The sequence below is a fragment of the Artemia franciscana genome, chromosome 9, assembly GCF_032884065.1.
Source record: "Artemia franciscana chromosome 9, ASM3288406v1, whole genome shotgun sequence".
NCBI lineage: Eukaryota > Metazoa > Arthropoda > Branchiopoda > Anostraca > Artemiidae > Artemia > Artemia franciscana.
In genome coordinates, this window is record NC_088871.1 from 6,909,323 (window position 1) to 6,928,383 (window position 19,061).

General features: G+C 36.8%; 1 protein-coding gene across 1 annotated transcript in view; it reads left to right on the forward strand.

Annotated features, from left to right (window-relative positions):
* LOC136030946 (condensin complex subunit 2-like) overlaps positions 1–19,061 on the forward strand; it is a 125,283-nt gene that overhangs the window by 86,674 nt on the left and 19,548 nt on the right. Inside the window, exons 7-10 of the mRNA XM_065710063.1 lie at positions 6,727–6,825; positions 8,070–8,267; positions 13,226–13,423; positions 17,408–17,615. Coding sequence (XP_065566135.1) covers positions 6,727–6,825; positions 8,070–8,267; positions 13,226–13,423; positions 17,408–17,615 — 703 coding nt within the window. The remainder of the gene's footprint in view (positions 1–6,726; positions 6,826–8,069; positions 8,268–13,225; positions 13,424–17,407; positions 17,616–19,061) is intronic.

Genomic DNA, 19,061 nt, shown 5'->3' on the forward strand with positions numbered 1-19,061 from the left:
ATGCGCACCCATACTTTAGCCTGGGAACCAGCACTAACTAAAATTGGATTTGGAGATCAACCACATTTTTCTATTTTCGCTCGAGACTTGCGAGCAGGTACAACTGCCTGATCAGGACATTTAATAGCATGAATTATTTGTTCACAATATAGATTCAGCTGTAAACGAAGCTCAGGCTCGTCCATAACTGCAGAAGGAGATTGAAGAAGGTGGTGAGGAACTTTTATTTTAGTCAAAATATCATCACAAACTTTTTGGCTGTGTCCTTTGTCGGTAAGTCCCAAGATTTCGTGACGGACTGTTTAGAACGTAGGGGGGAGGGGTCCTTTTAGAACTAGATACTGGAGTACTCACTATAATAGGAAAGTGATACAGAAAATCATTCAAAACTGAAACTACATGTGCAGGCTCGCCGGAGAACAGAGTACGATCGTTATTTGAAGACCTGCTAGCGACGGATATGAAAGTCAACTGTTAATTTTTCGGGAGCACATGGATTACATAAGGCAACATCTTCTTAACGATTTGAGCTTGGGGGCAATGATCACTTGATAAATCACAGTTGAAATCACCAATGATGGGACAGCGTGAGAATGAATGGAGCAGCTGTTTTACATATTTAGCCAACTTGCGACATGCGTTGTTAGACCTCATTTCTGAGGCCTGATTGCCACAATTAGTGGATAAATTAACATTCACAATAGCGAAACCATTAAAACTAACGGCAAGAAAGCGATCTTCTGAAGGTAAACATTATAATTTATTCTTGCTCAATACAGCCAGCCCTCCGCTAGGTCGGCTCTTTGGTTTTTGAAGAGAAGCAGGGTATATCAAAGTAGAATTAGCACGAGATAATTGTAGCATTTTTTTTTTGCGATCCGGTAGTAAAAAGTGTTGCTGTATGCACACTATGCCATATTCTTCAACCATTTTTTCAAGAAAGGCAAGCTTATTCAGGACACTTCCATTTATATTTCCAACTGAAACTGGGGTTAGTTGTCATTTCTATGGATTTGTAGGGATTCTATTGGCTTTCGGTTTTTGGGACAGCTAAAAGAGCATCAGCCGTGTTTTCTAGATTCTCATGATACACAGTGTAGTATTAGTGCAAGGGGATTCTTTGGTATGTCTGTGACCAGTTCGCGCACAGTGCCCACACATCTGGGGAGCTTTACAATCTTTTGCCACGTTACCATCGTCTTTGGCAATTATAGCATCTGCGGAGTAGATACCGATATTTTTCAGCATGGAGAATGACGTATCTAAGTTTAGGAGGATTTTTCATAAAATTCTTCAGACCATTCTGAGAAGCGAATGTTAATTCAAAAGTTAATGAAAGCCCACAATGTTCGATCTTGACGCAGTTAGGAATCAAGGCTTGTAATCCATCATGAATCTCGAGTGGTACCTGCTTTAAGACAACTATACTATCGTTGGAAGTTTTAAACGATTCTGCAATTCTCTCAGCCGCTCAACATTGTCTGCAAGAACTTTAAACTCTGATTTGCAGCGACGAACTTCAGTCCTATTTCTTGATGGATCCGTATTGCATACTAAATCAATAGCTAATTTACCAGCTTCAGGAGTCAACAAGGATTTAGGGGGATTTTTCGCCACTACAGAATATAGTGGAGGGGTTACGTCAGTATTTCTATCGATATCAGGGATAGCCTAACACAATAACCCCTGTCTGAATTCGACTAGAGTTTCTTCCATCCTTCTACACGTTTGATTCATTGTATAGGTGATTCACGCCGAAACTAGTTCAGTACCCGCCGGGAATTCTGAACCAAGTTTTCACTCTTAGGTTAATAATTGAGAAGTCCCTTCGTTGTCAAACACCTTTGGTCCTCAGTTTTATCGATTATGAGCAAGCTTTCGATTCTGTTGATAGAAGAGCGTTAGCAAAGGTCTTATCCTTATATGGTATACCAGAAAAATACATTAAAGTGATTTGTGCAATGTACGAGAATAATACGGCTGCGGTTAAGGTAGGAAATGAGGTTAGCAACTGGTTTTGTATTAAATCAGGAGTTAAGCAGGGTTGTGTTCTATCCCCCTTTATATGGATCATTTTGATGGACTTCGTCTTAAGGAGCACATGAAAGGCAACTGGAGACCACTGAATCAAATGAGGAGGGAAAACTCTCATGGACTTAGGTTATGCTGATGATTTAAGCATATTAGATGAAAGTGTGAGCAAAATGAATGAATTTTTAGAGGTTTTGCGAGTTCAGGGTGCTAGAATATGCTTGAAAATTAATGTTAAGAAGATTTAGACTAAGTCACTAAGGCTAGGTAGTATTATTAGTAAAGACGGTGAGAGCAGTGAAGATGTTAGAAGTAGAATAGCTAAGGCTCAGGGTGTTTTTTTTCACAGTTAAACATTTTTTCGAAGAATAGAAATATAAGTCTGCAAACCAAGATTAGGATATTGGAAGCTACAGTGATGACAGTGGTCAAATATGGCTCTGAAGCATGGGCGTTCCGAAAAGCAGATGAAAATTTGCTAGATGTTTTCCAGAGAAATTGCCTACGGATTGTTCTGGGTACCCGGATTACTGACCGTATTTCAAACAGTAGGTTGTACGAAAAATGTGGGTCAATCGCGTTTTCTAGGGCTATAATAAAAGAAAGGTTAAGATGGCTAGGCCAGGTTCTGCGGATGAAAGATGACAGATTGCCGAAAACTGTCCTTTTTGGCCAACCGTCTGGGGGTACACAGAAAGCAGGTCGTCCTTGTCTGGGTTGGGAGGATGTCATAAATAAAGATTTAAAGGAAATGGGAACTTCCTGGGAGGGTGTAAAGAGGGAGGCCTTGAGTAGATTAGGTTTGAGGAGGAGTGTGCGTAGCTGTGTTAGCCTCACGCGGCTTGGTGCTGCAGTGAGTTATTAGTAGTAGTAGTAGTAGTTTGCAATATCTGAATACAACAGTAGGTTGTACGAAAAATGTGGTTCAATCCCGCTTTCTAGGGCTATAATGAAAGAAAGGTTAAGATGGCTAAGCCACGTTCTGCGGATGAAGAATGACAGATTGCCGAAGATTGTCCTTTTTGGCCAATCTTCTGGGGCTATACGGAAGGCAGGTCGTCCTTGTCTTCGTTGGGAGGATGTCATAAATAAAGATTTAAAGGAAATGGGAACTTCCTGGGAGGGTGTAAAGAGGGAGGCCTTGAATAGATTAAGTTGGAGGAGGAGCGTGCGTAGCTGTGTTGGCCTCACGCGGCTTGGTGCTGCAGTGAGTTATTATTAGTAGTAGTAGTAATAGTTTGCAATATCCATTATGTTGTCCTCACCATTAAGGTACTTTACGCATCTATCACTACAGCCGCTTATTTCATATAATAATCTTTTCTCCTCAAAAATCGTTTCCTTAGGAAAAACTCCACACTACTCTTGACAAATTTATCAGTTTTCACGACAGCATACATGCACTGGCCAATAAAGATCAGTTTAGGACAATGCAAAAATTGATCGGAAGCTATAATTTCATACCAAGTCCACCCAATGCAGTTGTGAAATAACCCAACACATAATCCTCTATGCTCACTGCTTGAGAGCTTAATGAATGTTTTGCATATGGCTGGACAATTAATTTGCGGCTTATATATTATATGCAAAAATAACTACTAGTTTAAGGCTTATTCTGCCTGATCAGGTGTTTGCTCCACAAAAAGTCAAACCAAACTCAGACAAACCAATTCTTATAGAAGAGATGTTTATATAAACTTGAGGGAGGGCTCATTTGATTGAAACTTTAAAGTTCTAGCTCAGTTTTAAAGAGTCAAAAGAGATTGAAGGACAATTACCCCCCCCCCACATCGACACTCTTTTTCCCCAAATTCATCCGATAAAAATTATGAGTTATGCCATTTTGTTAAAAATAGTTCAAACGTCAGATAGTAAAAACTTCGGGGTTGATCTCCAGAACCCTGAGGGCAAGTGTTGTAAGTTATGCTCCGGGCGCATGTAAGATTTTGTGTAAGGAGATGTCATTTAAACTTCAGCGGTGACTCATTTAATTGGAAATTGAAAGTTCTACTTACCCTTTTATGAGTCAAAAAGGATAGGAGGGCATCTATCCCCCCCCCACACACAGCCCCTTTTCCCAGATGCATCCGATGAAAATTTTCAGATTGCCAGTTTGATTGAAATAGTCCAACGATCAAGTAAAAAAACTTTGGGGTCAACATACCCCCCCCCCCGGGTCTGGGGAAGGGTTTTAAATTATGTCCTGGGGGCATATACAGTTTTTATGGAAGAGGTGGTCGTACTAATCTCGGAGGGGACTCAAATGATCAGGAGTTGAAAGTTTTAATTCCCTTTTTTAAGAGTCAAAAGTGATACTACTACCTTCCCGCTCCTCAAGGCCCTTTTCTCTCAAATGCATCTGATGAAAGTTTTGATATAGTCATTTTGTTCAAAATAATTTAAAGATCAAATAACAAAACTCAGAGATCAACCCCCCCCCCCCCCCAGAGCCTGGGAAGGGTTATAAGCTATACCCCCGGGGCAGATAAGCTTTTATGTAAGGTGTAGGTGTATAAATATCAGAGGTGGATCATTTGACTGGGCATTGAAACTTCTATATACCTTTTTAAGAGTCATCAGAATTGATTCCCCCCCATCCACCCTCTTTTCCCCGAACGCATCCGATCAAAATTTTGACATGGTCATTTTGTATGAAATAGTCCAACTATCAGATGACAAAACTTTGTGGTCAAAATAAACCCTCCCCCCGAAACCTGAGGAAAGGGTTCTAACTTATGCCCCGGGGGTACGTAAGGTTTTTACGGAAAACGTATAAACTTCGGATCGGACACAGATGACTAAAGATTGAAATTTCTAGTTTCTTTTTTCAGAGTCAAGTGTTCTGATGGCAACTAGCCTCCCCCCACCAAACTCAAGGCCATAAGGCTCCAATATTTCCCCCAGAGGTGCTTCATATGGAAGAGATGGTTCTATAAACTTCGAAGGGCCTCGTTTGATTGGAGGCCAAAAATTCCCCTCGCCCTTTTCCCCCCAAATGCATCCGATTAAAATTCGGAATATTAGTTCAAAGATTAGATAACAAAAACTCTGGGGTGGACACCCCCCTCCCAAGGCCCAAGTTTTCCCCTCCCAGGCAGGCGTTGTAAGTTATGTCCTGGGGGCATATAGGGTTCTTATGGAAGTGCTGCTCGTATAAACCTCAGAAGAGGTTCATTTGATTGAAAATGAAAGTTCGATTTAACTTTTTAAGGGTCAAAAGAGGTCAGGGGCTAACTAGCCCCTCGCCCTTTTTTCACCAAAGCTATCCAATAAAAAATTCGAAATAGTCATGTTATTCAAAATAGTTGAAACATCAGATAACAAAACTCTATGGTCGACACAACGCTTCAAGAGGCCCAGTGGCAAGTGTTTGGAGTTAAGCCCCGGGGATATATAAGGTTTTTATGTAAGGGGTGGTCGTATAAAGTTCAGAGGTAGCTCATTTGATTGAAAATTGAGTTACTTTTTTAAGAGTCAAAAATGATCGGATGACATTTGCCTAGCCCCTCCCTACACCCTCTTTTCCTTACTCCCTGGGCCGCCCCCCCCAAAAAAAAAAACAACAACAACAACTTATTAACAATAATTTATTGCGAAAATTATGGGGACTGACCTCTGGCCCTCCTCCAAGGCCCCGACACCCCTCCCCCCCGCGAAAAAAACTTATTAACGATAAAATGTATAAAAGACGTTGTGCTAGTTGCTTCTGTGTTGGGACAGGATTAGGTCATTGGACGTATATTCTACTTCATTGGTTTGGAAATGGAGTACTTATTGTACGTATAGGTTTGATTTTGCGTTTCATTCTCTATTGATTTTAGACTTTTCCCAAATGCTACTTGGTGAATTTAAAAACATTTTGCAATACATTATAAACAATAAACACACATTGCTAAAATTGTCAGCAATGAGGTACTGCAGACAACAGTCATTTGTAACAACAGTCAGACAACAGCTTTTGGGTGGGCAAAGGAAAACGTTGTATAAACTCAGCTTTTTCCAGCCAGATTCACAACTAATGCTGCAGTACATACTCCCTCCCAGTTCTATCAACCCCCAAGGTTTCCCTCAAGGTTTTAGAATTTTATAATTATGCGCTTTTTTAAAAGCGCTCCCGAGGCGAAGTTCATTGTTTGACGTTGTATTGCGAAACAGTTAAATGCGTGTCTTTCTTTCCCGAAGACTTCAGGGGCTTGTGTCAATTTATTCAAACGTTATTTTCAGCAAATTTTTCCTTATCGAATCTTTATGTTTAATGCCTCTTACAAAACTACTATGCGACCCCTGTTATTTTTTTTATTCTTTTTTTTGCTCATTTTTTACAGCTTTGATGTGTGTTTTAAAATAAGAATGGGTGGGTCAAGTGGAAAATTTGCATGAAAATAAATATGATCAATTTTTTGTATGTCCCCTAAAGAACTGGCTGATGTCAGACCGATTTCCGAACCTCCAATTTTTGCAAAGGCTTACGGAAATTTCATTAGACAGTATAAGGCTTTTACGCTCCTTCCTCTGCCTAGTTTCATAATGATGCTTACGGAAAGAGAGTGAGAGAATATCTAGATTTTTTGTTTAATTTAAAAGACTTTCAAACTTCTGTGAGTTTCTATGGTGCATTCTAGGTAAATTCGACCTTGTATCATGCTCTCTACCAGTTTGTAGATCTCATATCGTAAATTTACATTTTTTTTTTAGGATGCCAACTTCTTTTGGACAGCGAATTCGTCTTCAACTTGGACTCATCAAAAAGCAGCATCGCCAGCGACAGTTTTGTATCAATACCCAAAATCACAGGTGAGATAACTATTAAGAATTGAATATTTCTGTAACAGTAGGGGGGAGGAGGAGTTAGGTATAAGATTAATAGTTTTGAATTTTATTCATCTCTTTGTTTAATAAAATTTTATCCTTGTTCTTTAATGACAATATTTTCTGCAGTTTCAAACATAGGAAAACTTCAAGGTTTTGCTCTTTTTTCCATTTTTCCCTCCATTTTCTTTATAATTCAAATGTTTATTAATGGTGTTTTTTCTTTTATCTCTTTCAGGAATAGACCTTGATATTAGATGACTAATCAATAATTACTTTTAACCAAAATAAGTTTCTATTATTTCAATTAATAAGTGAATTCAATCTGATATTGCAAAAAAAAAAAAAAAAAAAAAAAAAAAAAAGAAAAAAAAAAAAGTTGAATGTCTGCTATTTGAGAGCTCTGCAGAGTATCATATTGTACCATAAAGTTAAGGTACAATGATGTAAAACTTTCTCTCAATTTATATATATAAGATCTCAAAAATCTTTACTTTAGTTGCACTAGCATAAAGGAAAGAATCTACTTTTCAGCAGGAAATCTGAAAGGTGACTCAGGCAATGTTCGAAAGGCAAAGAATATTATTTTCTAAAAAAATTTCGAAAGTAACTTTCGAAATTTTTGAATTTGGATTGTAACGGTATTTTCACAGTAAGATTTTTTTACTCCAGCTGCCAATATGCCTTGAAACTTCATATTATTATGTGTCAATAGAAAATTTTCTAAAGAAAAGAGTGTCTCAATTGGTTCTTGTGTAACATAACAGATTTATTCTTCTAAATAAATTAACCAAATAAAGATTAAGCTATTTTATAATAAATAAAGGTGTTTGCTTGTAAGACTAAGATGAATAAAAATGAAACAGATACAAATGGATAAAATGAAATGTTACAATGTAATAAAAGGAACGATAAAGATACTCCAGGACCATTGATGGTGCATAAGGAGTCGAATCGATGTTTTAGTTGCGTCTTTTTACAGGGGCACGTAGCAAGCCTGTACCCGTTCGAAGTCTCCTTATACGTTCGACTCCAATTTGAGTCCCTTGCCATAATACAAAATCTGCTAGACTCTTAAAACTATGTATAAAATCCATTAATTCGTTGCCATTTCGATTAATGGTTCTCATGCATAATGAGTCATGTATTTACCAAATATAGGCGTAAAGTGTTAATATTCTTATTTGTTTTACTTTTCATATTTATCAATATTTATCTTTTGTCTTAAGGTTTTGAAGATCGAGTAATTTGTCCATCGCTGAATGGATTTTCTTTTCTCCGTTGGGATCCTTCGGGAGATGAGAAGTCAGAGGACAAGAAAAGAAAGTCAAACGAGATGAACGATTCCTATGCCTTTGACCTGGATGCACCTGTTGAACCTGTACCTGAGGCTGACGATAATAATTACCCTGCTGATGATTTTAGTGGTAAATTTATAAATTAGTTTACTAAAATATAGATTAGTTTACTAAATATTAGAGTTCCTACAATGTTTTTCATCCGTTGTCCATTCCTGCAAGGTTGCAACATCAAGTGCTCAGTCTCATCCTCAATTTTATGCTGAAGCAGGGTCGCATCCTCTAGTGCTCAATCTTCTGCTCAAGCAAGGTTGCAACCTCTTGTGCTCAACGATCAATCTTATGCTCAAGCAAGACTGCTTCCTCTGGTGCTCAATGCTGCTCTTCTGCTCAAGAAAGGTCGCAACCTCTTATGCTCAAGCAAGGTCGCAACCTCTAATGTTTATTCTTATGCTCAAGCAAAGTTGCAACCTCTAGTGTTCAGTGCTCAATATTATGCTCAAGTAGGACATCCTATGGTGCTCTATGCTGCTCTTATGCTCAAGCAAGGTTGCATTCTCTAGTGCTCAATCTTATGCTTAAGCAAGTTTGTATCCTCTGGTACTCAATGCTGCTCTAATGTTCAAGCAAGGTCGCAACCTCTAGTGCTCAGTATTATGCTCAAGTAAGCTTGCAAACTTTTGTGCTCAATGCTCAATCTTATTCTCAAGCAAGGTTGCATCTTCTGTTGCTCAATACTGCTCCTATGCTCAAGCATGGCCGCAATATCTAGTTCTCAATCTCATACTCAAGCAAGGTTCCATCCTCTAGTGCTTAATGATTGACTTTATGCTTAAGCAAGGTTGCAACCTCTAGTTCTCAAGGCTTAATTCTAGGCCCAAGCGAGGTTGCAACCTCTAGTGCTCATTGCTCTTTCTTAAGAGTTTTTTACTAACAAACCAGATTCTTCAAAAAAGATTGAGGATTCTCAATGGTACGAAGGAATTGATTGAACCGTTTTTTGAAGCTTGAATATGGAAATGTAGGCTATTAATTAGTTTTAGTTAATTCATTTAATTAATTTAATAAATAGTACTTTATTTTTAATTGATTAATTTTAATTAATTAATATCAACGGTTGAAAACCTGGACATGCGTGGTATATTAAAATATATTAATTAGTTTTAACTAATTAATTAGTAAAGTAATTGGAATTATTTTCTAATTAATAAATTTTTATTAAATTAATATCAACGGATGAAAACCCTTGTGTGTGTGGTATATTACAAAGAAATTCTCATTATAACTCTTTGTATTCTTTCAAAAACGTTTTTTGGCAACTCCAGTGGTTAGGGTGCTACTTACTTATGTAACAAATAATATATTTTATTATTGAATTTATATTTATTATTGAATTGAATAATATACTTTATATTTTAAAATTTAATTCAATAATGTATTTTATTAAACTGAATTTGAATTTTTTCCTTTTTTTTTTTTTTAGCTTAGATATCGAATTAAATATCGAAAGTGGAGACTCGTGGTCCCAACTGTCGTTGCAGCAGTATTTTTCATAACCTAAATTGTCAGTTGAATTGCGTTGTCCCGATTGTCGGAAACCCGTGGTCGCAATTGTCGTTGGAACAGTATTTTTCATAGCCTAAATTGTCAGTGGAAAGGCCGTTGTCCCAATTGTCGGAAACCTGTGGTCCCAATTGTCGTTGGAAAAGTATTTTTCATAACCTAAATTGTCAGTGGAATGGCCATGGTCCCAAATGTCGGAAACCCGTGGTCCCAATTGTCGTTGGAACAGTATTTTTCATAACCTGAATTGTCAGTGGAATGGCCACGGTCCCAAATGTCGGAAACCCGTGGTCCCAATTGTCGTTGGAACGGTATTTTTCATAGCCTAAATTGTCAGTGGAAAGGCCGTTGTCCCAATTGTCGGAAACCTGTGGTCCCAATTGTCGTTGGAAAAGTATTTTTCATAACCTAAATTGTCATTGGAATGGCCATGGTCCCTAATGTCGGAAACCCGTGGTCCCAATTGTCGTTGGAACAGTATTTTTCATAACCTAAATTGTCAGCGGAATGGCCGTGGTCCCAATTGTTGGAAACCTGTGGTCCCAATTGTCGTTGGAACTGTATTTTTCATAATCTGAATTGTCAGAGGAATGACATCTTTACAATTTAGATTATGGATTTAAAGCCTGGTTTGTCAGTGAAAAGGCCCTTTTTGGAAATTCAATTTTTACCAAAATCATAAAATTTGAGTAGATTCTTATAAATACCATGTTCTTTATAAAAGAATTTTGATTGAATTCATAGCATTTGTCAAAACTATAACAAACAAACTAAATCTGTTGTGAATCGCATGGAATGAAACGTACAGAGGGGGAGACTCCCTAAGAAATTCATCTAAGGTGAAAACTCTGACCCCCTGAAAATCAGCTTTCAGATGTTGCTTGTAAGGGACTCATAGATATGGAACTTTTCAGAAGCTGTAAAACTCAAAGAATTGTGCATAAATTACGGCTTAGTTGTTAAAGATGAATGCAAAACATAAATATGAAACGTTGAAAAATACAAAACGTTCAAAAAAAGGAGCAAATAAAATAAATAAAAGGCATAAATGTAGAACATACAAACGCATATATTATATATATTCTTGCACAAAATATACAAAACAACCAAATGAATATGAAAGACGAAGACTAAATTTGAAAATATAGCTTTAGCAATGCTAGAGCATCAATTCTTTGAAAATATAAAAAAGGGATCTAATAGACTTGTTAAATAATCCTCTGGTTGATACATCACTCTTTTATTCAAAAAGAATTTAAATAATTAAATATTGACCTAGTTTGCCGAAGGTTATGGCTCTGAATATCAGTAACCACAGCCTAGGTGTATAAACAGTCATGTAAGTTCCTATTTTCTCAACTGAAGTGTTTTGGGGCACATATATTCTATATTTCTCCTTGACTCCTCCTTCGCGTGTGCGCAACGTTGAGCTGGCCACGCATGCGTTGGGAATGTAGGAGGCCAAGTAATGAATGACGCTATTAAGAAATTAATCAAAAGTTCACCCCGCTGACCACGTCCGTTCGTGGCGCTAGGATTTGTCCCGTTTCTGAAAAAAAAAATTACATAACTGTATGTATACATAGGCTGTGATCAGTAACGTAAGACTTGCTCATCATAGAAGATTTTAATTATTTGAAGATCTAGAAAACCTGTTTTCTTATTGTAGAAAAGATAGGGTTTTTTTTTTAATCTCGTATGTCTTTATTTAGTTATGAGTATCGAACCAAATGCTGAACCTAAAGTATAAATTTTCAAAAAAAAAAATCTATGATAAAATTTCTTTAAGCAATGAACTAAAACGATGAATTATTTTATTTTCTACTTGAAGCTGTGACAACATGCATTTTTCGGATGAACGTTTGTATTTGCATACTAAACGTGAACTTGTTGACACGTATTAATATATTTGCACGTGAGTAGAATTCACATTTAAGTTTTTGAGCTCGATGCCAAATCTTGAACATTAAGTGCTATAAGTATTTCTCGAAATTTTCTCATTTTGTGGCATTCACACTTAGTTTAAAATTAGCTTGACCCCATAATATAAGATATTTCTGTAAATTATCCACCATAAATTCATCAAAACATTTTCGTTATTGAACAAATATAAAAAGAAGCGTTCTTTTAAAAAGATATTTCTGATATGCAGGATGTACCAGCCTGTACTACAAACCTCACGCTGATTCCGTTATTATACTATACAATGCTTAAAATGAAAAATTCCTCTTTTTGATAATATTTTGACTGTCGTCAAATTTTGACTAAATTTGACAAAATATTACATTTTTATGTTTTGACTTACTGCACCTCACTAGTACAGTGAGTACACTAGTACACTAGCACCTCACTAGTTTTGTTACAAAAGCTTTGTTCTGTTACCAGTAAAATCGGGGTTTAATTTACTATTTTTAGTTGAATGTGGGTGACCGTTCTTGGTGCACAATTTTTAGATTTATGTACATTAACAATTCGCTGCAGTACCAATGCGCCTGAAACCAACACACCTGCGCACGCTCCTCCTCCATCCCAATCTATTCAAAGATTCTTTCTATACCACTGTCAAGAAGTTCCAGTTTCCTTTTGTTCCTTCCTTACGACATCTTCACACACCCTTCGCAGACGATCTGTTTTTTGTTTGGCCGTAGATGGATTGCCGAAAAGGATGATGTTTGGCAATCTGTCATTCTTCATTCGCAAAACTTGTCCTAGCTTTCTCTCTTTATAGGCCTAGAAGATGGGTATGTGTTACGTCTATATTTTATATGATACATTTCTGAAAATGGTACTTTATAATTTTGTTTGAAATGTCTTTGGCGAAGAAAATAAGAAAAAGAAATTAGCTGATCTTCAGCCGTTTCAAGTCCCTCTCTCGGTTAAAGTCTTCTTATAAAGTTTCAAATTGGGTACAGCCACAATCAATGGGAATATGCATTGGTTTTGGCGCTTTAACCGGACATTTTGGTCTTGACTGTAATCTTTCTCTTTCTGGTTTCGCAAAAAATTCGGGGGGTTTTCGCAAAAAAAAAAAAAAAAAAAATACTGCCTGAGCTTGACAACCACATAAAAAGGACAGAAAAGGGAATAACATATTCCCCGTTCACTGCCCGTGTCAAGACATTCCCCCAGTCTTGACACTCTCACCCCGAGAGTCAACCCAAGATCCATTACCCAGACAATGGGGTTAGGTTGACCCCTTTTTGGGGTTAGGCAGACAATGGGGTTAAGTGCAAAAAAATCACCTATAACAGAGAAATCAATTAGTTGAATAATTTTAAATTGCTGCTTGTTGACTTTTTTCTATTGAGAGTCAAAGTCTGCATTAAAACGCTATAAAAAAATGTGTTGGTGTGTGTCTTAGTCTACGAGTAGAAATTTTCTGTTACTGAAGGGCCCCTGGGTTCGACTCCCTCCAAATAATAAACTTTTTGTAGCATTTTTGTTTTAGTCGTTGTCCTTCTTTGTGCTACAATAACATGACAATCATGCTAATTCGATTAACAACATAAAACTGACTATTCCAGGACTAGATGTAATTGAAGAGGATGACAGAGAAGATATGTTACCAACTAATCTCGCAACCCCTGCTCTTACGAATCGATATTTAAAGGAACCAACTATTGAACAATTGAGTACAGTTCCTCTAGAATACTCATATTTTATCAAAAATAAAAATCTTGGTTGGGCGGGGCCGATGCACCTCAGATTTCGACCGCAAAAAGGTAAGAATTACTATTAAGTATTGGTATACGCTTAGATAGGGTACTCTAGAAGAATGCTTTAAGTAATATGTATTCAAAATATGCTGTTAAATGTGTAGATGTACAATTTAAAGGGGACAAAAATTTAGAAAACAGGTATAATCTGATGCACCTCAGAAGCACCTCAGGAAATCTGACGCACCTTAGATTTCGACCGCAAAAAGGTAAGAACTGCTATTAATTATTTGTACACGCTTAGGTGACGTACTCTACAAGAATGTTTTGAGTAATACGTGTCCAAAATATACTGTTAAATGTGTAAATGTACAATTCAAAGGGGATGAGAATGTAGAAAACAGGCATAATATTCTAAAGAAAATTGCTCTTTGGTATTTTTCTTCGTTGTTGCATATGTGGTATTAAGTACTATCTGTACTCTATACAATTAGTATGCAATTAATATTTCTACAATTAATATTATACAATTAGTATACAATTAATATTATATACAATTAAGTATTTTTGTCAGTTTTTGCACATGCATTCAGTCATTTATTTATTTATTTATTTTATTTTTCACCCACACGATACATAAAGTAAATATGGTGGAGTAAGAATAAATACAAAAAAAAACACAAAGAGAAAAACAAATACGCACACAAAATCAACGAAAAAAACGGATAAGACGGTGGTGAGGGGATAGGCGCGCAGAAGCTGTACTGGAGAGTTGTCTGTGAAGAATCTCCAACTTTAAAGTTATATCAGGTACTGAAAATTTTCTGACAAGATTTCGGTTTTTTGTCCAAGGTGGAAGATACAGAAGAAATTTGCAAAATTTGAAATAATTTATCCGAATCCTGTTTAAATTACCATTATTAAGAAGGGGGAAAAGACCTGAAGCATGAAGGACAGAATGATCACAGAAAGTAGAATAAAGTTTGGCCAGCGCACGTCTATTATACTTCCCTCTGTTTGCAACAATTTTTGCATAACCAATCTGAATCTTTTTACTTATATCACAAACAGTACGCTGACATAAGCTCGAAAGATTGTTAGTAATAGTGATACCAAGCCAACGAATACAATCAACAAGAGGGATAGTGAAGTTATTACAGTGAAGGGGAGTAGCAGTAGTACAGTTATAGGGAAGAAACTCACATTTATCTATATTAAGTGAAAGGCCACTATCAGAGAAATCTTCAGAAACTATAGATACCATTTGGGAAAGACCCTTTTTAGAACGGCTAATCAGAAGCAAGTCGTCAGCATACGCAAGACCAGAAAGGTATGTACCTGAAATGTTAGCCAGCACACTAGAAATACAAATCTTAAAAAGCGTAGGGGACAGAACACCGCCCTGCCTAACTCCTCTTCGTATTCTTATAATAGTGTCTGGTGCATATTTTAATTGAAGAAAAGAATTTGAATACCAAAACCTAAGAAGCATTATAACAGGGGGACTGACCCCAGAATTGTACAAAGAAAAAAGGAGCTGACTATGGACCACACTATCAAACACTTTCGAAAGATCCAAAGCACAAATATAAAGACCATTTCCCTTGGAAGAATTATCATCCAACAAAGAAGACAGAATCTTATGTGCATGCTGAGAACCCACCCCATACCGAAAACCAAATTGGTTCTCACCCTCAATAATATTTGTAGTCAAAAAAGGTAGAAGGATATACTCAAAAACCTTGCTAATATTACAAGATACAGTAATAGGTCGATAGCAGGAACAATCAGTCGGTGACTTTCCCCTTTTTAAAAGTGACGAAACAGTGCCACACAGAAAAATCTCAGGTAGGTATCAAGTACATAGACACAATTGAAAAAGAAGCTGAAAGTGAGAAATAAGGGGGGTGCATCCAATCGGCATATGCATCTTAGAAATACCATCCTCATCTATTTAATCGGATTTTAAATTTTTCACAGCATCAATTACAGAAGAAAAAGATATGGGCACTATATGGCGTTGCGAAAGCGTCTTACTAAAGAGTAAGAAGGCGAGTATATACAGAATGCTCTGAATTGTTAATCACTGAAAAAATCGATGAATAATGTTTATACCAAGCTGAAGGAGGAAGGCAATTACTTGTCGTAGTTTCATCATTTAACTTGTCAGAATTGATCACTTTTCGCCAATCCTTCCTGCTCACAGGGAAGTCCATACTGCGGTAACGTGCCGACCTCAGATAACGTTTATACTTGGTTTTAGTTTTACGTTTGAGATCAGCCACACACCCAAAACTTGGCCGAACACATTCATTCCATATCTGGAGCCATAGTTTCGCTTTATTTTTTATCGACTTTAAACAAGGGTCCATTGACCAGATAGGTTTTTGTGTTCTTTTACGAAACCGTTGCCGAGGTACGGCAGCTTCTTCTGCCCTTTTCATACGCATCACAGGTTGGTTATAATAACAGTCAATATCAGCTTTACCATTCGTAGGTACCTGGCGCTGAAGACGATGATATGGAACATGTATGGTAGAAAGAAGGGCTGTCAAGGTAGAGATGTAGTGCGGTATATTGGCTTTGCTCCAATTGATTTTTTCAAACCACTTTGATTTTTCTCGGGAGCAATTGGTTTCCGATAGATCAATATCCATTGTAAATCGCTGAAATTGGCATGTGGGCAGTATCTTGCTCGTTAACATGAACAGAAGCAGAAGAAGAGATAATATCAGGCGAGCAAATAATATGGTCAATATCACTTATTGATGAACATATGAAAAATTGTGGGATTTGGACACAACGCGGTACGATGGAAGACACTCAAAAAGCGAATCACTTCTCACATAAGATCGATTAATATCAGTATTTAGGTTCCCAATTATTATATACTGTAGAGAGTTTGACAGTACCTGATTCACAAGATTCTTCAGTAGACCGCAAGCCTTTGCGAATTTAGTTAAGGATCTGATCGAGAATTCTTCATATGGGAGATAAGAGTTTATAAATACAATACTGCCGACACGCACAGCCAAAAAAAAAAATTCTCGGAGTAGAAGAGTACTGGGGACAGTAGATGAATGTCCCGTTTAAATACACAGGCTAGTCCACCGGAAGGGCGACCGCCAGTAACTTTTGCTGGACTCAGGAACGCAGTATGATGCTGACTTCGACGCAAAAAAATTCAAACTTGAAGCAGTGAGAAGTGAGTGACTGTGCAAAGTATAACTTACGTTTTCAGAATTAAGAAAAGAAAAGAAAAAATCAAAGATATTTGTTATATAATTGTGATCTTTCCAATGGTACACTCTTCAATTAGATTTCAATGTATTTCCTGTTCAAATAGAGACATTGAAGATGTTTATGACACTAAAATAGATTACAGTAAGCCCTGAATTTGACGCTAGTTTTGAAAATAGCAGGTAATTCCTACATGAGAGAAAATTAACATGTGGTGAAAATTTTTAATTTTTAACGTGACTATATTCGTTCAGTGGGGCATAACACAGGACTGCAAAAAATATTTAAAACTCGTTTTAGTTACCGGAATGTATATTTTTTGATATTCTTTTGACTTCTTTTTGGCTTCTATGACCCGGTGGGTACAGCCAGATGGGTACTCCCATCTGGCCGGGTTGACCAACATGTTGGGGGGGGCTTCTCCTGAGATATCATCATGACAGTATTGTCGGTATGCCTGTCTATTTCGTGCTGTCTTCAGCAGTCTTTGAGGCGGTTTCCCGCCGGCTTTTCGGAGGTTGTCCTCTCGGGGAAGAGGCACAAATGCTCCCTTTGAAGGCTAATTTAGACAGTTGAGCTGGGTACTCACGCTGGATCTATCCTAACTATCAAAGCTACTGAATTAGGATTGCCCGGAGGATGGATTGATGGTCATTTAGAATAGAGAGTAGCCGCTTGTTTTATACGCGATGGTTTTATCTAACAAAAATGTCATACCAGTGTTATGGCTTGTGCCTTGGATCTTGCTTTAAAACTGAATCTCTTTTCTCTGGTTTATTTTGTTGATTTATTATAATTTTTCTCTTTCAGGGTTACAACTGCAACCCCCTGGGACGGAAAAAAAGAAAAGGCTAAAAGAGGTAACTAGAATAACATATGAAGACGATGTGGATTTTACGAAACAGTTGGCCAGTAGCCGTGTTGTCATACGACTTTCAAAAAGTTCAATCAGGGCTTGGTCTACCGATAAAACTACAACACCTGAAGACATGCATTACGAAGTGTTTAACTTATACAAGTAAGAATGTTACGTTTTTTTCAATTAAAGGGGCTTCTGACACCGAAATAGTGTAGGCTAAGCTTTGAATTTATGGCTATTTATAACAACACGTAATTCCTACTTGAGAGGTAGTGGACTTTTGTGATAAAGGTTTTCACATGGTGCCAGATTTATTACAACACACAAAAGAATATACAGCTAAGATTTCTGGTCCCATAAAAAATTTGAAAATAATCATATGGTACACAGAGGCATCAATCAAAGAGGGGCGTAGGGGGACATGTCTCCCTAGATGTTAGCCCCCACCCATCTAGATATTGAAAAACACTGTTTTTGTATTTTAATCGGAAATGCTTTTTCTCTGACTATACATTTTAACAGTTAAAAAAATGTTTGCTAATTTTAATGTGAGGACTTCTGAGCATTTCAGAAAGCTCTTGCTGCTTTTATATTCTACGAGCGTACTGCTGATACTTCAGCTCATTAAAATCCTCCATCCTTTTTCTTTTTTTAACTAACCATGTAGTTTGTATTAACAATTCCAGGGAAAATACTTAAAATTTGATTAATATGTAAAAACAATAAGGAAATCAAAATGAAAACAATTTTCGCTCCCTGGAATCATATTATATTCATACCTGAAATAGATTTCAGTATTGAACTTTTTTAAATAAAGATAAAAGATGTGGCTATTCCTGGTATTTTTTTCTTACATTTTAAAAGGGCACTGTGTTAAAGTGAGAATTAACTATACATAAACCAAAAAAAAAAGCCAATCGTTTCAAGGACTTCAACAATCAATTCAACTGGGCCGTTTTAATAGATAGCATGTCTAACTAAAAAATTATAAAAAAACAGTGTATGTTTTATAAAATGTTAATAATGCTTGATGATGGGGTGCATAAATAGATGTCACTATTGAATTTTTCAAATAAAATTATCTTAAAAAAAGTCAATGATCCAAATGTTTCAGTTGGTATTTAATAGATGGCAGCTTAATTGGATTGTTTATTCCATTTCATAATACTGACAAGGTTGTATATGTTTAAATTTTTGTGTTTTGCACAAGATCAATCCAGAAAAACAAGTTTCTCTGATGGAAGTAAAGTGGGAAGTTGAAACTAAAATCAGACATAAAGTCGAAACAAGAAGTTGAAAACAAAAATTATTGCTCAGCAGTATATGAAACATATTATGTACATATTATATACGTTTATATACAAAACCAGCTCGAATAAACCGATTCCAAATATTTCCCCTGTATTTGCAGAATTCCGAAAACTAGCATTTTACTGGAAACATAAAACCTAGCCAAAAAACAGGATATAGTCTTAGGGGTAGAAAATGCCCCGACTAGTCTGTAGAAAACTAGAAAAATATACTCTTAAGAGTCGAAAAGGCCTTGACTAGCCTGTTGAAAATTGGAGACTGGTTTACAAGGCTCTCCACAGTCTCCCACCGGCC